At 48.7% G+C, this 27,294-nt stretch overlaps 1 protein-coding gene across 1 annotated transcript in view; it reads right to left on the reverse strand.

Annotated features, from left to right (window-relative positions):
* Positions 1-15,593: 15,593 nt before the first annotated feature.
* LOC144165062 (solute carrier family 53 member 1-like) overlaps positions 15,594-27,294 on the reverse strand; it is a 63,847-nt gene continuing 52,146 nt past the window's right edge. Inside the window, exon 6 of the mRNA XM_077695224.1 lies at positions 15,594-18,596. Within this exon, the coding sequence (XP_077551350.1) occupies positions 18,530-18,596 (67 nt within the window). The 3' untranslated portion in view covers positions 15,594-18,529. The remainder of the gene's footprint in view (positions 18,597-27,294) is intronic.

Here is a 27,294-nt window from a genome sequence, read left to right on the forward strand (position 1 = left end):
GTAACCAAATGTTTGAAAATTTCGAGGTAAGCGGAGTGTTGGGTTAAGCGAAATGCGAAAAATGTATGGCCAGATCACTGGAATAAGAGCTAGTGCTGGTAACAAACGCTCCAATGCACAGGGACGCTTCCGGAATACAGGCAAAAATAATTTGTAGAAAAAACAATTTTTTTAGGTATTGCGGAAAAAGAACTGCGTGATGCTCGCCTGTTTCGCGTTCGCATCTGGTCCCAAAAAAGTGTTCTCGAGCTTCTCAATGCCGCATTAACTGTTGGTCGCCAACGCTATCTTCTATCTTTGCTGTGAAGCAGGCAAAGCATATGTTTTTCTTGTTCCTGCCGTTTTTGGGACTTTTTGAGACACGTCGTCGTCCACATGATCAGAAGCGTCTTCCCCAGCTATATCAACGATGTAGGCGCCGGACAGCACTCCGCTAACGGGACATCGGCCGCGCACAGTGCGTACCCCGTGCAAATTTGCCGTTCGCGACGGTGTTCGGCGCGTAATGGGAGCTAAGCTTTAACCGAGAGCTTATCAGCTGCCTGCAGCGGATGTTGCATTGCGTCCTATTGTCAACATTTCGAGATATCCGTGATCCCCGAAAAGTCGTTTCGAGACAAAGGGTGGAAAATGTCGCCTATGGCAGGTATATGCACTGCAAAAAAAGGTTTCGACTTAACCGATATTTCGAGATATCCGAGTTCGAATTATGGAGAAATCACTGTATCTGATGACTGAAGGTGATAAAACTTCGTATGCATGTGCACACGTCTTGTTTTTTTATTCGGCATTTACATTTAACAGATTCCCAGCTGACTGGACGTAACTGAGGGGGCCGCGAAGACGTGCGCTTAAGGGCCTCCAGATCAACGATGCGAAAAGTCAGGAGGCACCGGTTTGAGCTGCTTTATTTACATACACGTACAGGGGACAACATCTTGGGAAACTTGCAAAGAAAGACGGTTCCAAAGAGCCATAGAAAATAGAAGGGCAAACAAACAAACAAAAGTTTCCCATCCAGTCGTCGCCCGCGTCGACGCATTATGCAAACATCCCCCTCGCGAGGGGCACGATCAAATGCAGAGCATTTCCGCGGGGTGCGCGCCTGCAAGTCGTATGAATTACGTATTGGTTGTTGTTGTTGTTGTAATTGTTGTCTTCCAGCGTAGACATTGTCGATGAAGTCGATGGTGAAACGTGAAACGTGCCGTGAACCCCCTGCCGCGGCTATGGCGCAACACAATCCACTTTAATCCAATCCAAACCAATCCAAGCCAATCCAATCGAATCCAATCCAATGCCCCTCGCGAGAGAGTGTTATAGCGCCGAAATCGCGCCACCACACGAACGCGTGATGTTGACGTCACGATCACGCCACAGATGTTAGCGACCGGAGAGCGCATGTGGTTTAAGCGCGAACCGACCGCAGCGAGAGAGCGCGATGCGAGCGCCCCCACCTGTTCTTGCGCGCGAACCGAACGCGGCGAGAGAGGGTGTTGCGAGCGCAGAGAAGGCGAGGAGGACGCGGGGGAGAGGGCGCATCTGTGGCCGACGGTTGAATGAGTCAAGGATATAAGGCGCGTTCGTAACCTTCTACTCTGTGTCGGCTTTAGAGCGACGTGCACCTTGCGTTCCGCCCGCAGAGTCGTGGGATCGAAACCTGGCGCCGGTAAGCATTATTTCTTTATATAGTGTAGGGGGAGCGATGCGGACTACGGACGCCAACGCGGGTGACATCGTGAGTTACTGAAATGCTCTGCATTTAAAAGCGGAGCGCCGCCACACACCACAGACATTTTCACGCGCTGACCAATCCATCAGTTAACAACGGCGGGGGTATTCACAAAGAACGGTTGTTTGCTAGCTGAAGTCCCGCATGATATTTCCAAGCTGGAAAGCGATGCCTTGCCGGCAGTGTTCCCGAAGCCCCCGAGTATGTGTCGAACCGATTTCGACACATACCCGGGGGCTAGCATAGCGACACGATTCCGCGGTTTTTACAAGGCTCGATCCTTCATAATACGCGAAAACGCACTCCTGTCACTTCACGCTCCGGTTAAAACACTTCGTACTGGTAAGAACCAACTTATTTGGCTAATCTGGTTTGTCGACAGAAACGGATAGGGTTCGAAAAGGGGCAGTTAAAATGGGCTGAACCCGCCCAGAAATAGGGCAGAACTACGAAGGCAGCAGCGGCACGGCAGAGCGCCGTCCGCCGCTGCCCATCGCGCCGGCCGGCCACCGCGCTCCGATTGACTGCAGCGCCGCCGCTGCATGCATCACGGAGGAGCCCCCTTCGCGGCCGGCGGACGGCAGACTAGCACCATTTCTAGGGACCCTACTATAGGTTAGCTGGGAGTAGGGCAAGTAAACGTTGTAAAACAGGCAAGTCGGTTGCTGACAACCGACGCCCCGATTCAAAGGGAAAGCCACTAATCATCATCATCACCATCATCTATACAACCGCCTTGCAACGGGCATCGCTTCCCCCTGGTTTTACAGCCGAGGCCCGTCCACTTTCCGGCGGCATGGAGTTCGCAAAAAGCGCCTGCCCCTCCCTGCGGGGTGTCCGCGCGCCCTTTCTCAACTCTGGGCCCTCTTCCTCCACTCAACGGCTGTCAATTTCGCCCCCTTTACTGGCACACGCTTTTGCGCCACCGGCTAAAGTCACACCTGGACAATGAATGTCGATGGATTACGAGGCACGAGATAGCGCGTCAGCTATTACGCTCGTGCACTACCCACAGGGGCAAACAACGAGCAATCTCGCGTGCACTACTCCGAGTGGTGGCTGAGGCCTTTCTCCCGGAATTCGTATACCGCCGCTCCAGTGGGGCGCGGTTTGACCGTATACTGCCCCCTGGGGCTGCGTTAACAAGGGATGCACGCACATTTGCCTACGGAGGGGCAGGTCGCCTCGTTCCCGCAGCAGCTACCGCTAGCGGACGGTGGTTCAGCGGCGTAGCTGTGCATAAGCATTAGGACTGATTCCGGTTGCGTACTCAGCCTAATTAGCGGGCAAAGGCTAATGAGCCAATGGACCCACGTTGGTCGCCAGTTTGGGGTCTCTAAACCTCACAATAAAATTCCCCGCATTTCCCCGAGGGGAAGAATGTGAAACTGCGAATGCACGAGTTGAATTTGCGCGGTTCGGTAATGTTCGCGAAAGAGAGATCACACACACACACACACACACACAACTACAAAGAAAGAAAGATGCATTTATTCACAGACACCTATTTGTGTTGTCGTTGTACTTGATTGCTAGAGCGGATCTCAGCTTTGAAATTTCGTGTCAGTACTCCTTTAAGCAGGTGCATTAGCCCTTCTCACGCCCGATTCTTGGCCAATCCCCCACGTGGGTATGTGCCATGTCAGCGGGCAGGCAGTGCGCGCCCATCTCCCCCCGTTGCCAAGGAAGACGAGGAGATTCCTGGCCAATCCCCCACGTGGGTATGTGCTATGTCAGCGGCCAGGCTGCGCGCGCCCATCTCCACGTGCGCGGACATCGCCGGTGGACGCAGGTTCAGGGTCGCTTAAGAAGTGCATTGCACTTAATATGCATAACCATAGCATTGCACAAGGCAGTCACTAATCTACGCTGCGAGGAACCACCGTGGGTTCAAGCTGGTTGAGCACGCTCACGATACTGAAGCGCCATCGCGCCAACTCAACACCGCCTTTATTGGGCAGGTGGAATAAGGGCTGACACAGGAATATGCCCAGGGTACGGAGGGAAGACGTTTATTTGCACCAACATCCCAGTTACATAATTTACAGTCACGAAGCTGGGCCTACGGTTCAACACCAAGAAGACGGCAGTTGTTTGCCTTGCTGGTGGGCAAAACACAGACAGTACGCTCTCACTGGCCGAAGAACTCCTCACCACTCGAGCATCATAGAAGTATCTGGGTGTGTGGCTGGGGATGGACGAGAACCTGTTCAGTGAGTAGGAGGAGAAGCTCCGGTAATCTGCACTGCGAGCTCAGGGGATCCTCAGACGCCGGGTGCTGTGGGGCTGCAACCGCTTCACTATGGTACGCGAGTTGTGGAAGCTCGTCCATGTACCAGCCCTGACGTTTGCCAACGCCGTGATCTGTCTGTCATTGGAGACTATGGAATGGCTTGAGCGACGTCAGCGCGAGGTTGGTCACACGGCAGTCGGCTGTCATGGCACCGTAGCCAACGAAGCTGTGCCGGGCGATGTGGGGTGGTCCTCGTTTGAAGCGAGGAAAGCTTCCAGCAAGCTTGTCTATAAGGGCCGCCTGCTGTTTATGAACCATGAACGATGGGCGCGCCGTGTCTTCGAGTACCTGGCGGCGACGTGCCTGCGCACCAGGTGGACGCGTCGAATGTACAGGCTGAAGCAAAAGTATGACCTCTCCCGAAAGCCTGTGGAGGCGAAGTCGGCAACCTTGTGGACGCGAGAAGTGCGGCAGAGAGTGTGTGAGGCGGAAGAGGAGGAGTGGCGCCGTGGTTGCTCCGAAAAATCTTCTTTGACCCTCTAGAGAGCCCACAAACGCGCGATCAGCTCGGTCCGGTTGTATGACAACAGCCTCGGCAGCACGCTCCTTTTTGAGGCTCGGGCGGGGCACTTTGTACGCGAGTGTGGCAGGAGAGGCTGGACGATTCGGTGGAGGACGTGCTGTGTCGTGCGTGTGTGCATGAGGAGGAAACGGCGGAACATGTGGTCCTCCAGTGTGATCGGCTTGGACTAGACTGCAAGGGCGTAGGGAGTAACGGCAACACTCCTCTGCATGTTGCTCTCGGGTTCGAGGAGGGTGGCTGGACATGCGCGCTGTGGCGTGGACAAAGTGCCGCCTTGAAATGTGGAAGAGGGCGACCCTTGGCAAACAGTATATGGGTCGTGGTGTGGCGTAGGACTAGGACGGTGGGTTCGGGTTCTTCGGCCACTGGGCCTTCACGGGTCCTGAGCTCATGTACATAGAGTGCGTGCGTAGTGTTTAACTTTTCTTTTCTTTTTTTTTAATGTTTAGGGTAGAGATCTCTCACCCGCCCGCTGTAAAGGGTATAACCGCAAGATCATCACCACCATCACCGGGCAGTACTTCCGGGTAGTACAAAGCCGCGCGGGTCCCATAGGATCCCGTGTTGACAGAAGCAAAATGAGCTCTATCTGTTTCGTTGTGGGTTCTGATATAGAACACTGTACTTCGGTTATATTGGGTTAACTGGGTTTATTATAAAGTAGGAAGAGAAAGCTTATACAAGCGACTACATGCCTGCAGCACAGAAGAGAAAGTGACGTAGCGGACAGGGCGCAGGCGTAACTCGTTGCCGTCGTCTGCTAGAGGTTCACCGCGCTCCGCCGCTGGGAGGTAGAGAGGAATCAGCCTCGTGGGGCCTCGTGTTGGGCGCTGTTCCCGCCGGCGGCTTTCATACACCGTGGGTTGGGTCCCGCAGTCTACACTCTTGGTTTGAGTGCGTGGCGCCATCTGTTAGTTCCTCACGTAACATCTTTCCTTCTTTGAAAGAGCTTCTTTGAAAGAGATGTTAATGGAGAATTGTTTGCGAGGTTTCGAGACAAGTGTAATATCCGCATGTCGCCACTGGGCTGGAACAGTGCCCTGGGTCCATTAAGAGTCCATGGCCGGGAGTGGTGTTGCCGGTGAGCTTGGCCACTAGGACGTCATGAAGTCTTGAATTGTAAAAGCGGTGTCGAGGGTGGGATCTAGGGCACCTGAGTAGTATGGATGGTCTGTTGTAGAAGAAGGGCAAGGACTAAAAATATGGTGGTTTTAATGGTGGAAAGTAGCTGATCTTGGGGCCCTTCCTTTATCAACGAGGTTAGCTACCTGAAACTAGCCGAGATTAGCTATATGAGACTAGCTACCTGAAAACTTGACACGTGTGTCCCGTACCATTGCTGTGCGTTTTTAGGAAGGAATTTGGTGCGGTTTTCCCTTGTTCCTCCTCCCCCACCCCTCCTATTTTTATGTGTTGTTTTGGTTACCGACCAGCATGTATAAAGTTGGTGCCCCGGTTTAAAAAATCATTTGGTTGTCAGTAAGCGCATCTGTTTGTCTCGTCTAATCTTCATCCCCTTCATTCGCTGCCCCTTATCCTCAAAACAAAATATGCATTAGGCAACTATTTATTAACTCCAGTGCGAGACATCAATCTTACGCTAGAAACAACATAACAGCGCAATATTGTCGTAAAGAAAAACCTTTTATAGCATTTATGTTGCCTCATCACCTATAAACTTTAGGGCCTTTTAGAGTGTAACCAAATTTTCTAATTGGTTGAGAGGGAGAATTCGGCAAAATAACCCAAAACATATTGAGGTTGGTCCAACCAACTTGATATTTTTGTGTTCACTCTAACCATTCCCAGAACCGTTTCAGCAACCGTTTCTGGATCAGGTTCGGAACGGTTTTTTCAATTCGTTCTGGATTGGGTTCAGTTCCAAAATTGCGGAAAAAAGATAGCTTGTTTGGTACCGGTTCCAGTTTTTGGTTCGGTTCCAATTGGACACCCTAGTCAAGGACCAACTGACCCCTCAGATTGCTTTCATAGGTGAGAAAGTGGCCAGTGAGTTAGCACTGCCGCATCTTTTTCTTAATGTCTAGATTAACTGTTTGAAGTTTGCTTTAAAGTTGGTGTCTTTGTTATTGAGACAAAACAGTCTTCTTAATACAGTTGAACCTGGATGTAAAGAACCACTATGTAACGAATTCCTGGATTTAACAGTGTTTTTCAATTCCCCATTTCCACCTTCATTGAAGCCAATGTGTTTGCGACCGCTATGTAACGAGGGAGTTGCGACGCTTAATCTGGACGTAACGAATTCACTACGCTGAAGGCAAAGTTTATTGCCCTTTTTCTGAAAAATCGGCTGGCGAAATGCACTAATTTAGCGAATTTCACCCGCACCGCAATCTCTCGTGCGTTTCCATGTGTAAGGGCGGTGTTGGTTGGGTGTAAGGCCTGCCTGTCTGTGTATAGTCGCGTGTGTGCCCTGATATCTGTGGTATGGGTTCGTCGATGATTTCTGCTGCCTGAATACGAAAAGATTTGGCTTTTCAAGACAAGCTCGAAATTTTAAATGCCATCTCCGCAGGCGAAAAAGAACGGCACTGCCCGCTACAGTGTCCCAGCTAGCATCCCTTCAACGATTCTGACTGCAGAAAAGACCATGGAGTTCGCAAAAAGGCGCCCTTCCAGTATAAGTTTGGTTCATGAAACGTGTTATTAACACCGAAAAGTATCAAAAAGCAAAAGTGATACTTCGTTACTTTTTGTGAATTTGGGGGCCGTGTAGTAGCAGCAAGTGCAAATCACCGAGTTTTTCAGTGTGAAATATGTCCTTGAACAAGAGTGAGTTCAGGATTACGGATGTCCAGCGTATTGGTTTCATTTGTGCTTCATTCCTGCAAGCTTGAACTCGAAACCTGCATGTAACGAAAGCCTGGATGTACCGAAAAAGTGCGAATTTGTCAACTTCATTGTATCCAGGTTTAACTGTAAACCAAAGTTGTCTTTGCAGTCCTTTTAATGCTGGCTTTGGAGCTGCATTTACATCAGAAGCAATCTCCCTTCCTGCCACCATTTGCACAGTAAGCAGCCACATTCAAACCACTCCTTTCGGAGAACATGGAAGCAGACACAACAGCTCTAGGAAAATAAGACTTTATTTGGCCTATCAAAAATGCCAGCTCCTGAGGAGCAGACACAGATGTATTTACATGGTTATGTACAGAAGGTCAAAGTCGGTGTTGTACACATGGCTAGCCAGTTTAGAGCTAAGGACCTTAAGACCTGAGCACACTGCTGCTATGTCCACATATTACCAAAAACATGCACACACTGCACCAGTGCAAACCAGCAGCTCTCAAACGGCCAGGAAGAGTGAATTGTGTCCTGAACGCTCACCCCTAGTACAGGTGCAGAGACTCTTTGAAACCACAATGCTGAAGGCAAGCATAGGGTTCGTTAGCGGCTTTCCGCCTAGGCACATTCAAGCCTAAAATCAAGATGTGTTCTTGTTTTTCCCCCTCGACACTTTCTGGTTAGCGCCAGTCAAGGTTGATGACTAGACTGCAGGGCTTACACAGCTCTAGTGCACTGTACAGCGACCAACAGGCCACTGGCAGGAGCCCGTGGCCCTAAGCTACCACCTCCACACTTGTACAAAGTAGTGCAGCTCATTTTTAGTGCCACTGCATGCAGCACATTTCAGCATTACCGCTGACAGTGGCTAAAAATGTGGAAACCAGCCTGATAAGACTAAATTCCTTTTTTCACAGCTGTCCCCAAAATATACTCTGTTCTCCCACGTTGCCCAAGCAAGCGCTTTAATACACTAGCTGGTAGTTGATTGATTGATTGTGGGGCTTAACGCGCCGACGCAACGCAGGCGATGAGGCGCGCCGTAGTGCACTAGCTGGTAGTAATGGAGAACCCTTGATTTCCCAATCCTCAAGTGCCCTTTGCATGCAGTCTTTTTTTTCTCAAGAGGGGTGGTAAGGTGCAGGTTTATTCACTCTCACAAAGTATAATACGTCGCGTGTATGCCCTTGGCTGCTCGTGCCTCCCAGAGTGCAGGTTTTATATCTAGCGCTCTTAACAGGCTGCAGCTTTACCAGAGGCCAATCATGCTGCTACGAGATATTGAAGGCACTGAAACTTTCCTTGCCTTGATAAAAACTGCAAAGCAATAATGAAAAAGTGAACAGATACCTGGTCTCACAGCTAAGCTCAATCTACACACAGGCAGTTAGGAGAGAAATCTCAGTTGAGTTTGCTTCCACATGTAAAATATAGACACTCAGACATCTATCGCCAACACCAGCATGCTACAAAGGCACTTGGGTTAAACTTTTCTCTACAATGGAAGCTGAGTGCTAGCCAAGCTTTGCTGGTGTCCCCCTTTCACACACTTTGCATAACACCAAGCACTCTTTAAAACAAAAAAAAGGGGGCTTACAACCACAGTGTCAAAAGAAAATTGGCACAGACGCTCTTGTACCGTAGTGCCAAGTGCCGGATTTCCGAGAAGCCCTCTTGCCTTGTCAACCTTCAAAAATTTTGCCCCAAAATTGCTGAACTGGTTCACGAAATAAGAAGTGTACCAAACACCATAATAAAACAGCCAACTCAGGATACAAAGTCAGGATATGGATTTGTGCAACACTTTTTTGGGTCAGACTTCAGTTACTACGTTAGAGTTCCATGTCCAGGTTTCGCAGACCTCTTGAAATGTTGCAATATAGTTCATTGTCCATTTGTTGCCCAGCCTTGAAACTAAAATCTGCAAAGCTCCTAGCACCGTTTTGGCTCACCCAAAACGGTGCGGGTTTGGGTGAACCAAGACCAGGAACTTTTTGGTTCACCCAAAGCGTTCGCGAAACAGTAGCACAGCTTTGACGGTGCACATCCAACAATTTCCCTTCACGAGGGGGCTTCCTTGCATTGCCAAGAAACCTTTCAGGGTTGGCACAGAAGGGCACATTGCTGGCCTGGTGCACGACACCCTATGCTGGAAAATGGCTCTTCTTTAACTGACGTGCCCTTCGCATTTTACAACACAAGTTGACATATGTAAATTCACAATAGTTGTACACCAGTTAAACCAGCGGTACAGCACTGGTACAGCCCAGTGGAAAGCATTTGGCTCTCATCCCCTCTCAATGGTGATACAGTCAGTTTGGGATTTCAAACAAATTTTTGGGCAGGAGAAACACAGTTTGGGAATAATTTTGGATCCCCTTTGGAGCTGTTCAAAAGTAAATGTGTAGGATTGGGCACAGAGCTCTATCACTTGTTGCCACACTACCAAGAAGAGTTGTGCTGTGGTGAAAATTAATACTGTTACGGAAAGGATGCACGGGAACAAATATATTTACAGTATTTACAAAGCAACACTGCCAAGGGAGCCCGCATCGAAGTCAGTGGCACTACCAACGCTGACGCACAGCCTCCACCTCCTTGTTCTGTGTCCACCCAAACCAGTCCTGCTGCAGTAGCCAAACCTGGGTGGAGACTGCTCTTTGACATGGTCACCCCATGCATGCTGTCATAAAAAGGCTGTACGGTACTTGACCCAGATGGGCTGATGTTGGCTGGGTCATTTTATAAGTGACATTCATCACCCTACGCAGGATGCGATAAGGGTCTGCATAAGGTGGCAGCAGTTTGGAACTACAGGAGCAACGAGGAACCAGGGGAGAAACGGATGTGGGGTCTACAGTAAAGAACTGTGTGGTGGCTTAGTGAATCAGTGAGCCATGAGCACCATCTGCCCGTGCTATGGTGTTGTGCAAGCATTCAGCGGGTGAAGCCAGAGTCGATGGTACAAGAGTGTCTGACGCCAATGTTGAGCCCCATCCAAATAAAACGATAAAAAGGAGAATAACCGACAGTATCACGTCGAAAGGAACTGTATGTAAACGTATGTATGGCAGGGTCTCGTCCCAGTCACGGCGATCAGGCGAAACATACGTCAAAAGCTGGCTTGTGATGGAACAACCCACACGCTTGGCGAGGACATTCACCTAAAGGTGATATGCTGTCAGTGGCTTGCGTTTAGTTGAGGAGCACCATGGTGATGAACGACATCATGTAATGTCCACAACGTCAGTAGTGAAACTTATTGGGTGGGCTTGCATGACTGCATGGCAGGTCATGTAGTCGGTGGCCCAATTTTTTCCAGAAAATGTTGCAAAGAGACTAAGGAAGTCGAGGCCGACACAGGGAAACTGGGAATGTCGAGTGGTTATAGGAAGCCAGCCAGGAGAAGGGTCGCAGTTTTCCATCGTCAACATTTATTAATCACAGGCAGCAATGAAACACTCGAACGACTGAAAGAGACCTGACCGAACTGGCGCCGAATGCGGTTGTAAGTGCAAGTGACGCCCAGGGGACCAGCTGTGGGTTGGTCGTGGGGCTGCCCAACTGCCTGCCGGTGCCCAACGATCCCAAGCAACAACTCGGTTGTCACAGCGAAGGCTGCACCGGCATAGAATGCAGCCTTTTGGTAAACAGAGCCGGCACGATAGGTCAGGGCTCAAGGTGCATAGATGGTGCATGAGAAGATGCAGTAACTCATCGCAACATTGCTCATCAGCTATTCAGAGCCAGTCTGATGTAGAGAGCACATAGTCGCCACTGTCGGTGCAAAATAGCTCAAAAAGGTCCACGGGTTGGCATGACAACAAGCAGTGGGCAAATTGGTGCAAGTGGCCAGACTGTACACAGCTGAGAATGCATATTCTCGTTGCCTTAAAGGCCATCATCAGGGTTGGCCAATAGGGTCTCTAATGAAAAACAGCTAAGATACCACTGAGTACGGTTTACCGGAATTTGGTGACAGCCCCCATGAAGGCATTCACATCCAGTGATGGAGTAGTTGACTTTGTAATTGGAAAGGAGGTGGTTGGAGGAGGCAGTGATGCAGACATGACCACTCTAGAGCTGGGCTGAGACGACCACTCCACTGGTCACATCAGTTTGAAGCTTCAAAGTGGGCTAAGACAGTCGAGTGGAAAGAGCATTGATCTCAGTGGAAAAGGCTTCGGCTTGTGGTGGGCCCTTAGAAAATAGAACATCTTTCGTTGCAAGAGTGGTAAGGAAGCTAGTCTTAACAAGCACTCACAGCCCCGCAAAGCAAAAGTTTGCAAGCTGCGAAAGCTTCTGACATCTTTCAGCATGTGTGGCGGGGGGGGAAGCCTTGTATGACCCGAAGTTTCGTGCAGTTGGGTGGAACGCCATTAGCGTCAACAAGGTGCCCAAGAACAGTATTTTGGCGGCAGCCAAAGGGGCACTTGGATGAATTTAGTTGAAAGCCAGCCTTGCGGAATACAATAAAAATAGTTGTACTTCAAATCTCGATAAAGAAACAATCACACTGTTTTGAGAGCAAGGACAGGTTGACTATTCAAAGTCGTGGAGAAGAAAGCCCTTTTTAAAGGTCGCACAAGCAGAACGGCAAGAATCAACAAAGATCGGCACGAGTAATAAAGGCAGTTCTTTTTCTTTTAGCCAACTTGGTTCAAAGTGACTTGCCAATGCTCTGAATGACAATTCATTGAGAGGTTTCGGCAATGTGTAGGCAGTCTACCTCGTTGTCCATTTGAGCTAGGGATAGACATCCTTTTTGGTAATCTCATCCAGGTAATAGTCCAAGCGAAATCTCTAGGTGAAATCCTTAGTTTTTACCAGGACAACCAAGGACCGGAAGGACTGGAAGAAGGTGCGATGATGTCCTCAATTAGCATCTCTGCCCCTTCAGCTTGGATGACAGTGCTCAAGTACTGAGACATGGTATGGGCAGCGCTGGATAGGCCTAGCATCACCAGTGTGAATGCAGCATTGGACAACAGTAGCACAACCCAAGGAAAGTTTGAAAAGATAGACAATGTCAGCATATTTCAGCAGGAGGTCTACACACATTGTCAGCTTGGCCAGGTAGCAGATTGGGGGCAAACATCTTCGACAGCATAACTGTGGACATTTGGACATAAGGACAAGAGGAAGCCGATTGCAATTGAGGTAACTGCGATACTTACTATTCAAGGACAAGGCATGGTGTCACTAGAGAGAACCTTCACGGTAAAAGTTGCCGGAAGAGGCAGAAATTTAGAACGGAAAGAGAGGTCCGATTGTGTTTGACAGTTGCTACCACATCCCAAGTAAGCAGAATACCCACAACCAGGGTGAGAGAATGTAATCGCCATCTAGAACTGGCGGGGAGCAGGACAATGGCACAAATGGTGGTAACCGTGCAAACACAAGAAGGATGGAGGCGAGTTTTGGCAAGGTCTATTGTGGCGGCAACGAACTCCGTGCCATTTGCTGAGTGTGTGCCGCTCAGCTGGATGTCAAGTACCGACAGGACGTCTCTGGTGTATACCGGAATGATTCACCACACAGACAGACCAGAGGCTTGAGCTTCCCAATTTTTGAATGAGCGATAAGGAAGGCTGCTTGTCGGTGCAGGTTTTAAAACAGCAGGGGGAGACATGGCTTTCATTTCTTGGTCAACATCCCTGGTCAACATCTCAGAAATTGGTAAGTCCCGAAGAAGTCATGGCCGTATTAGGGAGCCAGGCAAATTATTGAGAAATGTGTCAATTTTTGGCTTCCTCGAACCGGTGACACATTGTGATGATGCGTCAACTGTGCAACAGCTTTTGGAAACCAGCAAGTGAAATGCGTCGTCTGCAATGCTTTTATGACGTGGCAAACCTTGCCAGATTCTGGCATGGCACAATCAACTTCCTGTCACAGAGCTAAGACATCCTGGAGGTACATGATGTACGACACTGTTGGCATTCGGGTGCAGGATGCAAGTTCTTCCTTGGCAGAAAGCTGTTGGCTTCCAAAAAACTTGATGGAGGTTTACCTTGCATTGGTCCCAACTCGTTGGGCCATCTTTGTGGGCTTTAAGTCACACAAGAGCTGTCCCTTTGAGATAAAAGACATTGACAAGTATCAACCTCTGGTCCCGCCTGTTATGGCTGCTGGCCCACTCGTGTGCGCTCACTCAGCCTTTTTTCATGGAGCACTGCTGGGTGTTGGGCATGCGAGGGGACTATGGGTCCGTTGACAGCCATAGCAATCGCAAAAACGTGGTGCTCACTCCACAGTTCCGTGGTTCAGCACCTCCACCATGGGAGGAAGGCACAGGAATAAGCATATTTACAGCATTGAGAAGGCAAGTGCGGTGGGAGTGGGTATCAACAGCCAACAAGTTCCGCCAAGTTCCGCCTCTTCGTTCTTGGCCATCCAAATCAGTTCTGCAGCAGTAGTGGAGCCTCATGTCAACATTAGACGGAGAATGCCCTTTGACAACACTGAAGCCCCAGACTTTCTGGAGGCTTAAATCTGTCATTAGATTGCAGCCCCTTGGCACAGAGCTTTTAGAATACGTATGGAATCCAACATTGCATTCTGCCGCTTCGTCCCCTAATTTTAGCAGCCAGTATGAAACACGGACAACTTCCATACAGTACTTTGAAAATGAGCATGTTTGCTACTAGCGACTCATGGGAAAATGAACCTAACCAGAAGCTAAATGAATCCAGCTGGCAAAGACATCGTAGAGGGTGGTGCACGTGGGTGAGCGAAATAAGTGCCACGACTTTCCGAATACCGTGTGCTGCGAATGCTGCACAGTCATCTACAGCACGAGCCAAACCGACTGCGCGAAGACCAAAAGCTACCAGTGGCGAGGCACAGATGTGAGACCTACTTTATCAGGCATGCGACTAAGGTGATCGGCCCTTGCTGCTGCACAAATGAACAGCTGGCAACCAAAACAAAAGCAGTTCATCCTCACAGGAGCAGCAGCAGTCACTTGGCGATCCCCGATTGCACATCTTAAGGCCCAACCACATGCACGCGTAAAACCGACGTACTCGCGCAACGACGTAAACCGGCGTAAGCGCGTATGGAACCGGTGTACTCTGGCGTACGCCGAATGCATTGCACGCGCTTGTTACGCCCAAGTCAGAGCCCGCCAGACATCGACGCAAACTTTCGGGCGCACGGTGTTGACGTAGACCTCTGGCGGTGATGTTATTGGCAGTCAGGTCGCATAACAAGTCAGTGAATTGATAAATAAGCTAACTTCACTATTAATTATGCAATAAAACGAAGTAATTTGTAAAATACGGAGACCAAACAACCGGACAAAACACGCGAAGCAACAAGCAACTATGGGAGCAAGGCAGTTTACGCCAAATGTAGCGGAGGGTTTTGTGCCTGCCAAGTATGCATATTAATTCTTAATGTTTTTGAATGTCCCAAGAACTGGTTTAGTTGTTTCTGCATTAAATATACGTAATTTTGTAAGAATAGGCATTATTTGTTTCATTTGAGTTAAAATGCAGTTGAACTGGTCACCACAAAGCTGAGTACAGTGTAGTCAAGCCACACTGTGCGGTGCATTTGTTTACGCGCACATTGCGGCGATATGAGGTTTCTCGCCCTCTCCGACGTCGTCGGTCGGCGTAAAGGCAGCGGTGTATGTCGCCGCAGGCATACGTCGTTGTGCGAGTACGTCGATTTTACGCGTGCATGTGGTTGGGCCTTTACCTCACCGCAAGCCTCTGTTTTCACACCAGTGCTGCCATGCCACAGGCTAGCTTGGGTTGATGCTTGGCCTTTTTAGCCTATACAAGCTACTCGCAACTTGCCATTATTAATGAAAAGCAAGTTCCAATAAAAATGGCACCGCTGTACTAATAATGCAACCGAAAGATTACGCAGCACAACACTCTAGGCTTGATTCGGTCTGCAAAGAAGCAAAACCTTTTGTTCATCTACAGCTGCACTGATAGGTTAAACGTATGATATACGAAGGGTGCTGTTTCACTGACGCTTCAGGAACAGAGCAAAAAATGCTACTGGGCACACTGGTGTGGGCACAGCAATGGCATCCGAGTATGCACTCCAAGAAGGCTACCAGACCGAAAAACTGCACGCAATAACAAGCCTTACGTGGACAGCAGTGAGCTCTGGCACACACTGGGCTTGCTAGGGCTGCCACTGGGCACGGGCAAGTGGCACTTCAACAAAACGGCGCCACTGCATTCCCCCCCCCCCCCCCCCCCAAAGTGCAGCACCCCTGTACCGCCGGGTAACAAGTAGGCACTGCCAGTTAGGTGCAGAGATGCTACTACTGCAAAAGCAGGATGCCTCACAGAAAAAGGTGATGGCACAGAAAGACCAACATTTTTAAATGAAAATGCCCGCTGTTTGGTTCCGAGTCTCGGCGCACAAGCACTGGCTAATAAAGTCAGAGCTCTCAAAATGCTTGCCGTTCTGTTCAGCACTTGTTTCAACTGCATGCCTTACCGGTAGTGCAGTGGAGCCTGTGGTCTTTACTCCCCCTAAATACGAACTGAACAAGCCGATCGTAAATTCCTGTATACTTGCTAGCCTGAAAAGCACCTGGTTCAGTAGCAGAACTACAAATACTTGCAAAAGAAACAAGGCATAGCTTCCAAAAGAAACTATTCCCAGATTGTAGGATGCACTAAATTTTTCTTGCCCAGTGTGTTCAAGCATTTTACAGCCACTGATGCATCACTAGGCAAACACTGCACTCACTCTGTGCAAAAAACATAGTCAACTGCACCAATGTTTCTTAGGCTAGAACCAACTGAGCTTGCCTGCACTACAGCCTCCGGCTTGCAGCTGGGAGAGCTCATTTATTACCAGGCCCTTGTCGAGGGAGGGAAGCATACGGTGCCACGCCACCAGTTCTGGCTGACGACCTCGTGACACCACCTTTCTTGACCTCCGCATGGTTCAGTCACACAAGTCTCCACTTTTCAGTCATTGGGCACCCCTTGCTCGTGCCCTTTCTCCAACACAGGCAACAGTCTTGATGCAATGAAACTGCTCATTATCAGCCAATTTTCGGCAATGCTCGACGGAAAGTCCACCAGTGAAAGAAGCAGTCCAGCATGCCATGCATAAAATACACATCACTACACCTAGGGAAAGTAGCTAACCCGCTGCATTGAATCAAACTGCAGCTGCTTGCCAAAAAAACCTGTGGCCTGAATGAATACACCGCACTTACCACAAAATTTCCAATCACAGCTTATAAAAGTAGAGCACTCAAAACAACTCAGATCATGGCTTGTAATAATGCCTGCCCAGTTTAGAACCTCAGAAAATTCCCTTCTGCCTACATTGTGGGAAATCGATGTCCCATAGAGTTTCACTCTACTATACACTAGAGAGAAATCTGATGCTAGTGTCCACACGAGATGTGTGTCAACGAGTGCGCCATAACATACAGCAAAGAAGTGTTCAGTTTTACTTGGCATGGCTTATAACCATGCTCAAAAGTTGCCTGTGGCTGCAAAAAAACACAATATTGTTGTCCAAGGACTATTGAAAGTCACCCTATCAGTGTAAAAGCATGGCCCTTAAAATATTTATTCGTCATAAATTTTTTTAAAAGCTTTATGCAAGACAAACAACTGTCAGCTTTAATGGCGGCCCCCGTGGCCGTGCAGCACTCAAGCAACAGTGTTCCCTTTAGTATATATATTATAATACGAAACTATACGCAATGTCTCTCATTAATCCCACTTTCCAGCAAGGAGCATGTGGAACTTGAACGTCTCCTTTCCACACAACATATTTCCACTGCCGGCAAAAAGATGCCTCAAACACCGGCTTGACACACCGGTGCTATTCATTCGAACATAAACAACAAATAATAATAAAAAAAACTTTCCTCGTGTTAAAATATTCGTTCAATAAATGCAGAGATCAGTATATAAGTACTAAACCTATGTAAATTCATAAGCCTCTAGAAGACAATAGCGAAATAAAAACTCGTAGTATATAAAACCTTGTAAATACATGTCACAAGCACATTTTCAGAAGCGTGATGCTCCTGGAACAACACTGACTGCTCTTCCTAGCACTGCATAACAACACTACACCACAAAACTTTTGACAGTTACGACAGGTATACAAGCAGCACACAGTCCACAAATGCCAAGACATTCACCCATGGCCAAGGACTGCGCGGCACAAACTCTGACGGCTTGACAACCGTGGAATGACAAGTTCGACTCGTTTGGACGCTCGTTTAGGACTGAAAGAATTACACACGCAGCTTGTGGTGACCATTCACTATGGCACAGTGTTTCAAGAGACTGCGGTCGCTCACTGCGAGAGCTGCCGTTCTACGTACGGCATTGAGTATATTACGACAGCTGTGTCGAAAGGAAACCTCGATGAACAGACTGCGCAGGAAAAGAAATAAAATCTCATTCGAAGCGGACTACCACCATGGACTAGCCTCTTCCCGTTGACTGTTGACAGCCCTTGGTTGAATGCTTGACTAGTGGACCTGCTGCCTACCGTTAGGGGACCTGTCACTCAATTATGCTACTATCTACGAGCATCTTGTAGTCATGCAACACTCGGGTCGAGACAGCATGTTGTCAACGCACTCTCATAAATTCCCCATTGAGTGTGGCTCATCCTTGCATTGAACTACCTGGGATACTTTGGAAGCACGAACTGCAATTCGAGGGTTTCCTCTATGCTGACAATGCTCACAGCTTGCTGGTGAAGACACAGGGCTGGCACCGACCACACTGCCGCACGAGGGACGACGAGTGCGTGCCAATGATGATGACCAACTTGTGCCCCTAGTACTCCAAAACATTTTCGCGCCCAAGTTTGTTGATTATCGCCAGACAGTAGAAGCAGTGGCCAATCACGGACGACCAAATGGGCACTCGTGGCGTGCGATGAGAAACGAAACTGGCTGAGGGTGCCCTCAAGTTTTCCGAGTAAATGAATGCCTCAGTGGGGTACGAACCAGCAGGGCTCCGCATCTGCTACGAGATCTCCCCGAGCACAGTGCACCTTCCTCGAAGGACAGCGTTCGGTCCATTAGAGCTCCGGAAGAGTGCGCCTTCCGCACAGGGTGGCTCACTCGTCGGCTCGAGTGCGCACACAGCGCCGCAGAGGGAGCAGACCAAGGCACAACGTGCTGGGCGGGTTTGCCCAGGGGGGCGAGGGGGGCCTACACGTCCACCACGTCGTCGCTTTCCTCAAGAAGGACTTTAGTCTCCAGGGACGACTTCTTGTGCCTGCACCAGAGGGGAGGGTGTGGCAGGGCAGAAAACACCCACTCACCTCAGGTAGCAGACCGGGTGGCCTCGCAACGCACCAATGCACAGCGGTGCCGCCACGTGGGCTACGCTAAAAACGGAGGGCCCAATTTTGGCACAAAAAGTTCTGCCCACGGCAAAGGGCCAAAAAGTATTCAAGACAAGGTGGAGGAGAAGGAGGCTGTAGTAATAACGCTAAAAACAAAGTGGAAAAATAAGGAAGAACGAAAAGTGCCATAGGCACACAATTTTCTCTCTCTCTTTTTTTTTAAATCTCAAACGTGTGGTGCCTGGACACAGCCTTGTGCAGCTTTGAGAAAGAAACATCCCCACACTAGAGCCCTTTGCAAGGTGCTGCCCAGAGGGTGGAGAAGGCCTTGCGAAGTCTGTCAAGAGCATGAACACATGCACAAAGCCTAGTAAACATCAACCGAAAGCCCTTAATATTTGCAACTCCCAGTTATCCATAAAAATTAAAGCCGTTCCACTCAATGTGAAAGCTGCCGGAAGTGCAGAGCAGTGATTCGCCATAATGAGCTGTACTGCCGTTATCCGCTTACTGCTACCACCCCATGCGATTCAAATTTCCCGTGTTCGCAGTGCTCATGTGCCCCCTGCCTGAAACTGCGCCAGTGGGAGTTCTGTTCTCTTTGTGCTTTTTCCCCGCACGTGCCGGCGTTGCACTGCCACATTTTGCCTTTACTTTCATAAAAACCAACCCAACGGGCGTCCTTAACTAAAGGAACGCGGGCGCTGTTAGTTAATTACGTACATTTTTCCTCAAATGAACCTATACTTTTCTTTGTGCTAAACAACGGGAAGATGTATGACAAGTGCCAGCGTTTCACGAGTTTCAAACGCTTATGACTATATCCTGTATTTACTCGCGTAATGAACCCACTTTTTTTCCAGAAAATTCGGCATGAATTTGGGGGGGAGGGTTCATTATGCGGGAAAAAATTGCAACAGATTTTTTAAAAGTTGAAATTCCACACAAAAAAGTTGCTAGAAGAAGCGCGTCAGAGCCTTACCAGTTTCGTAAGAACGCCCGGGTGATTATGTAATGAAATTTCTTTTTTATTCTGAACATGCCAGTGGCCCCCGTACTCGCCATGGAGATGTCCTCCTCACTGAACTCGAGTGCGGCTTCACATTCGTAGTCGGCCCACAGCGCACAGTCTTCCGGGCCGTCAAGGCACTCCAAAAGTTATTTTCTCACACACGGAAACTTCCCTTCTTTGGGCCCAACACACGACGATCCTTGTTCACCGACCAAAAACCTTGTTTTCACCCGTAGCGTACACGCAGTGGGTGACATGAAGTGCCGCCCAGCCGCGCGGTTTCCATTTGCATCAATGCATGCCCCACCACCGTCAGTTTAACTCTTTCGGGACCGCTCCATAGGCCATCGATCACATATGATCGATGGTTTCGCGAGCCTGCAGAATACAAATTTTCACTCGATGGAACACCTAGCGACATCTAGAAGATAGTTTGAAAACTGGAGTTTTCTCTTTTGTGAAGTTTCTTTTTTTATCACCAGGCGGCAACGCATCAGATATTTTATACTGACGGGCAGTGGTTTCGAATGTAAACAAACATGGCGTCATACTCGCGCGAGCGCGATAAGAAATCCGCCTTGTCTCGTCTCGCATATCTTCGCCTTCTACTGTGGATTTTAACAATGAGAGTGGCAGTGAAGAGTCGGAATGCGGCTTTAGAGATCGGATTGCAGCTCGAGTGAGGATTCGGGTGTCGATCAGCCTGGAACATCAAATCGCGCTCAAAGGTGGGTGTTGGTTTCGGTTTCAATTGGCTCTGGAGTAGGTATGTGCGCTCGAAATATGTTTTGGCTGGTTTATATTTGTTCGCTAGGGTGTTAACTACCTATGGCGGTGATCTCCTGCCACCAGAGCAGAAACGGATCAAGTTTTCGCCGAGACGAGAGCCCAGCGTGTACCTGGGCAACGACGTAGCCATGGCCCTAGTGCCAAAGAGATCACACATAAATAAAAAAACCAGTTACAGCTAGCCGCATCAAACTTTCGCGATGAAGAAACAAAGCATTGTGTTAGATTTTGTATATCCTGAAATAATTTTATTCTTTTTTAATATTTTTATATTTACGCTTTTTTCTATCTTTTTCTGTAGTTTTTTTACGAAGTTCTTACTTTAAGATTTTTTCATGATTCTATCGTCAGTGTTGAAGTAAAACTCGGTATTGTATGTCAAAGAACATATAATTAGCTGCATTTTGGTATATGCTAAGGCAGGATGGTGCCTTTGCTTTATGTAATAAAGAATTTGTACCGAGACCTCCCTTTTTCATCACTTTTTCCGGCGGTCCCGAAAGAGTCAAAACCGTCTGTGCAGCTCATGTACTGGCCCATCGTAAGGCGCGCACCAGGAGCACAAAAAAAGGTCGGAACACAGCTGAACACCACCACCACCACGGAGCGTCATGGCGAAGTCGCGGAACAGCAAGAGCAGGGGAGTGTGGAGTACATTTAGTGCTTTGTTCGAACGCCGCCAAAACCAGCCGGAACGGCAAAGAGCAGGGAAGGAGTGCGGAGTATGTTTTGCGTTTTGTTTGCATGCCGCAACATTTTTGTGGCACAGGTTTTGTTTTGTGTTCAGCAGGTGGCACACAGCAGGCGCACAATTTTTAAATTGTGAGCCACAGCATTTCTGCTCACGTCTCAGGCTACTGTTGAGATTTCTTTTTGTTGGGATGCATTTTTAGCATTTGTGCGTGTACTGTGGCATGATATCAACTTACTCCGATCGTCTACAGCAGGGGTCTCAAACTCGCATCAGTGAGAGGACCGCAGTCACGAATTTTAGTCCCGCAAGGGCCGGGAGAGCGAAGAAGGTTGAAATAAAGGGGGGGGGGAGGGGATGATTAACAAAATGTCAGATAACACTGCCATTTCAGAATGGAGCTGGCATCAGGATTCGACACACATATCGATACCAATCTCCAGAATGACTAAAATGTGGATGCCTATTCTGAAATATCAAATATTTGTTAACGATTATGCTTCAACATGTGGTGACTGCATTGGGTGCCTCACAAAAAAGAGGCTTTAGGGCAGCTGCGTCTCTGTATCGTACTATAATAAAGGTTATTGATAGTAATGGATGAGAAAATATTGCCAGATTCATTTATGAAAGTGACAAAACTCTATTCCTTGAGAACCTCAATGTAGCTGTTATTGTTCTAAACATGCTGGCTTGATGCTTGGAAACGCTTGGCTGCGACTAGAAAAGAAATGTCTGCATGAACTTCTTGCGCGGAAACGATCCTCATGGTCGATCGCAGGTGCTCATCCATCATCCTCGACCGGAGAGCTGACTTGTTCACCTTCAGCAAGGAAAACAGATGTTCGCACCAGTAGGTGCTTCCGAACATGGCAATGATCCTCTCAGCCTGTTGACGAAGCGCCGGGAAACTTGCATCGTCAAGAAACTTGTAGAAGTCTGGTACAGCCACTTCCTGAAATGTCTGCTTCAATGGAGTGTTAGCTTGCAGCTCAAGAAGTTCCATCTGTAACTTGGGCGCTGCATCATCCGCCGGCACCGAAAACGGCAACAAAAAAATCCGGGATTCATTGGTGAGGCTGGTGATGTCTTGGAAGTGTCCTTCGAATTCTCTTTGGAGATCATGGAGGAGGTCGACGAAGTTATCACAGGATTGTTTATCCATGTTCTAAGCGACTTCAGGGTTAGAAAATGATCAAACTTCTGAATTCTCATCTGTCTCTCCCAAAGCTGCAATTTGGACTGAAAGGCTTGAATGTCGTCATGCATTTTCATGATCAGTTTGTTTTTTCCCTGAAGTTTAATGTTGAGGCAGCTCAAATTATCAGTGATGTTACTGAGGAACGCAAGGGAGTGAAGCCACTTTTCGTCTGACAGCTCAACAATGGGCCTGTTCTTGCTCTTCATGAAGGCGTCAATTTCCTCTCGGAGATCAAAAAATCATTTCAGCACTCTTCCACGACTCAGCCATCGCACCTCTGTACGGTACGAAATTTCACCATGTTCGCTGCTGACCGCTTCTAAACAAGATACAAATTGGCGGTGGTTAAGAGCTCTTGAACGGATGAAGTTCACTGCGCCGAGCACGATTTCTATGACGCTCTTCATTTGCAGAGACTTGGTGCAAAATGCAGTTAACCGCGGCAAATTGATTGGTGATTCCGAGTGCAGCGAGTTTCGTCCGCAATTGACCAACAAGCCCACTCTTGCATCCCACCATTGATGGCGCACAGTCTGCAGCCAAACAAACCAACTTTTCCTATGGTAGTCCAGCGTGTTCGACCACTCTTTCAAGAAAAGAAAGAATATCCGCCCCTGTGGTCATGCTTTTCATTGGGATGAAGTCCAAGAGTTCCTCAGTGACATTCAGGTTTTTGTCTACACCCCTTGTCTGTAATTGTGCCTTGTCTGTAATTTCAGTGCTTCGTCAACCGCAATAGAGAATGCTTCAAACTCGTGACATCGGTTGATTAATCCTTTTTCAATGTCTCCACTGATCTCGTTATTTTCTCGGCGACTGTGTTTGGAGAGAGGCTTATTTTCTCGAATGTCTTTTTCATGCTGGGACAGGTAGCATCAGCGACTACGAGCAGGCACTGCTTAATGAACAGGCCTTCAGTGAAGGGCTGGGAAAATTTGGCAATAAGCTCAGAAATTACGAAGCTTGCCCTTACCGTTTCGTCGGTTGCTTTGGCCGCATTTTTGAACAGGTTTTGCTGCTTTCCCAATGCTGCCTTGTTGAGTCACGGTGTGCTCGCGAACATTGCCAGTAAGAGCACCATGCTTCTCGTGATGACAAGACATGAAGTGGCGTCGAACATTGTACTCCTTCGGCACAGCCACAGTCTGATGGCAGACTAAGCACAACACCTTGTCTCTTGATTCCGTGAAGAAATAAGAAAGTTCCAATCGCTCCTGAAAGCATCTCTTCTCGTCTTCCACTTTGCGTTTTGCAGACTGCTTGGACAACGACATTGTGGCTCGCTAGACTTCCACAGCAGAAAGCTTCGCTGTTTGCAGATTTCCCCCCCCCAAAAAAAAGGTCAAAAAGACACCTGTCACATTTACGGAGGCGACAGGCACGTAGGAGCACAATTATGTATTGCGCTCTATCATGGTTGACTTGGGGCGCCGCTACCATCCACAGTGCTGTCAACAGCTTGCGAATCGGAGAATAGGCGCTTGGTTTGGCGTCTCAATTTGCGCACACGAACAGATATCTGGCGTTTGATGTCTGGAAGTGCACAGTTTCGAAGGGCAATGTGCAATTTTTTCCTCACCAGCAAGATGTCACTCTCTCCCAGGCCACAAAATAACACTGCGACACGCCCCTAAACACACATGGGTGCATTTTAGAGCCTGAACCTAGAGTCTGACGTGCGGCTGTGCCCTTTTCGCCACAGCTGCAGCGCAGTGAAAGTGTTTGACACAAAGACGAACAGGAAAGCAAATATCCACAAACAGCATACAACGCCCGGAAACCTTCGCGCTTTCGAGGAAGCCTGGAAAACTCCGGACAAGCTGCCGTCTCCTCATTAGTGACGTGCAGCCCCGTTCGCAGGGTCATAAAACGCCGTGGGCAGTTTCTCCGCGGCCTGCGCTCGCCCAGCCCTGTGCGCACTGTAGAGTGCTCGATCCACAAGTCGCAGTTGCTTGTGACCATTGTGCACTCGACTTAACGGCGCCCGAATCGAGGGGCCTCCAGAAAAGAGGGGTGTCCGCTCTGGTAACGAGAAGCCGTGAAAGACGATATTCACACGTTTTCGAGCAGTCTCTGGCCACCTGCGTCCTTGGCTACACAAGCAGGGCGTGCACTCACGCATTCGCTTAATAAACAAAAATAAATGAACCAAGACATTCATGACAGGCCACTAGAATGGCCCGCAGGCCGAGTGTTTGAGACCCCTGGTCTACAGCATCAGCAACCATGCTGAGATGAAAACATATCCCCACTGCATTTTTTATTCAGAGTGACAAAAGTAAATTCTCAAGAAGAAAAGTGGGGAGGGTTTATTATGCGAGGCAATACCGTATTTACTCGCGTAATGAGCCCACTTTTTTTCCAGAAAATTCGGTATTGATTTGGGGGGATGGTTCATTGTGCGGGAAAAAAATTGCAACAGATTTTCAAAAGTTGAAATTTCATACAATAAAGTTGCTAAGAGAAGCGCTGTCAGAGCCTTACCATTTTCGTTAAAACACGTAGGTAATTATGTAATGAAATTTATATTTTATTCGCAACTCGCCATCGTCCCCCTTCGCCATGGAGCTTCCCTCCTCACTGAAGTCGCTTGTGGCCACACTTTTGTTGTCAGCACCGTCTTCCGTGCCGTCAAGGCACTCCAAAATTTCTTTTCCGACACCGGCAAACTTCCATTCCCACGAAACACACGGCGACCCCTGTTCACTGCCTGAAAACCTCTCGTTTTCGTCCGTAGCCTACACACACTCGGTAAACACTGAAGTGCCACACAGCTGCGCCATTTCCATGTGCAACGCATGCTCCACCACCTTAGGACCTTAGTTTAAAACGCCGCGCACCAGGAGCACGAAAAAAGGTTGGAACACAGCTGAACAACAAAACTACGGAGCGTAATGGCGAAGTCACATTACAGCCAGCAAGAGCAGAGGAGTGTGGAGTACGTCTAGTGCTTTGTTCGCACGCCGGCGGAACCAGTCCAAACAGCAAAGAGCAGGGAAGAAGCGCGGAGTACGTTTCGTGCTTTGTTCGCACGCCGCAACGTTTTTATGGCGCAAGAAGGTTCGTTTTGCATTCAACAGGTGGCGCACCGCAACTGCGCAATTTTTAAATTGTAAGCCACGGCATTCGTGCTCACATCTCTGGCTACGCTTGAGATTTCTTTTTCTTGAAATGCATTTCTAGCATTTCTGCGCTTACTGTAGTGCAATATCAAGTTACTGCGATCGCCTACACCATCAGCAACTATGCTGAAATAAAAACATTTGTCCGCTGCATTTTTTATTCAAAGTGACAAAAAGGTAAATTCTCAACAAGAAAAGTGGGGGGAGGGTTCATTACGCGAGTAAATACGGTACGGTAAACCGCTTGGCTTTCAAAGCCTCTGGGGTATGCCGCAAACAACAGCGTTACCCCAGGACGCCGCCTTGGTGCTCTATATACTTGGGTTGAGCGAGCGAGCTAGGACAACAAGGCGAGCGCCTAAAGTGCTCTGCACTTAAAACAAATCTTACACACCAGTTGTTGCTAACACTAGTAGGGACCTCCAGATAATTTTCTGCCAAGCTTTTCAGGACAAAGTCCCGTTGTCAGGCTGCTAGACGCCTCCTAAAAACCCATTGCCCACAATATGTAGGACTGTTTCTCGAAATGGCCAGTGGTGCTGCTGCCCTTTAGCTCTTGGCTGTGCCAATTTTGCCGGCAGCCGGCAGATTAGCCCAAAAGAAGTTGCCAGCAGTTCCCTACCATGCCACACAAGTGCAGCCAGCCAATGGCTAGGAACTGCCGGCAACTTTGTGCCGGCAGCCGGCTAAGTACGCTGTGTGAAATGTTGCCGGCACTGTGCCAACACTGGCCGGTCACGACCATGTGACCATCCTGCCGGCATTTTTTTGCCGATAGTCAGTATCCCGCGCAGCTAAATTGCTTTCAATGCACGCTTTATTTGTATGTATTTTAAGCCAATATGTAATCTAACCTAATTCAACGTAACCCAACCCATAAAAGCAGATCTCGAGGCGAAAAAAAAAAAAAAAAAAAACCGGAATGCCACAACTTGTATTACCTACAGTTAAACCTGGATATAACAAAGCTGACACATTCTCGGAAAATTTCGCTATAAGGAGGTTTTCGTTATATGCAGTTTCGGTATAAAAATTCGGGGAAAAAATGCACAAATGAAACAAAAGTATAACTGGAGGTCGGCATCACCTAGAACATTTATTTGGCGGAAAAAAACTGAGTTATTTTGCTCTGCTGCTTGTTCATGAGGGACGGCAGCACGGAACGCTCGCATGAGATTAACACACACAACGCTGCCCCGCCATCGTCCAGCGATCCCGTGACGCGGCGCAAAACGTCAATCGCATCTAACACTTCCTCCGCGGATGGCAAGTCACGTGATCCCTCGACTTCCGAAGGTCCATCCTCGTCATCTTGATCTCGAACACTTTCGACGAGCGCCTCATCGGACATTTCTTCCGTCGTGATGGCGCAGTCGTCGGCATGCAGAAAGTCGCACAGCTGCACGTCGCCCGGCACTGCTCCATTTGCGCGCAGTGACACCCAAGCTTCGGCGAGATCGGGCGGGCTTGAAGACTCCTCCTCTCCAGTTTCCGGACATTCCTCAGCTGTTTCAACCTCTTTTGTTATCCGGGCCTTTCTGAAGCAGTTCAAGACCACGTCCGCACTCGTCTCACGCCAGGATGCCTCAAGCATTTCAACCGCACGGAAGATGTCCACTTTGGTCTCCCGCTGGAAACGAAGGTCCAGAAGCAGCCTTTGAATTAGCCTCCGCCGGTAGGAGCACTTGACGCTGTTGATTATTCCTCTGTCGAGGGGCTGTATCAGCGACGTGCAGTTCGCGGGCAAATAATGCAGTTCTATGTTGGTCAGCTGGAGGGCTTCGACATGGTGCGCTGTACAGTTGTCTACGAA

The sequence above is a fragment of the Haemaphysalis longicornis genome, unplaced genomic scaffold (genome assembly GCF_048455015.1).
Source record: "Haemaphysalis longicornis isolate Haplotype H1 unplaced genomic scaffold, Haemaphysalis longicornis Haplotype H1 scaffold_1, whole genome shotgun sequence".
NCBI classification, from domain to species: domain Eukaryota; kingdom Metazoa; phylum Arthropoda; class Arachnida; order Ixodida; family Ixodidae; genus Haemaphysalis; species Haemaphysalis longicornis.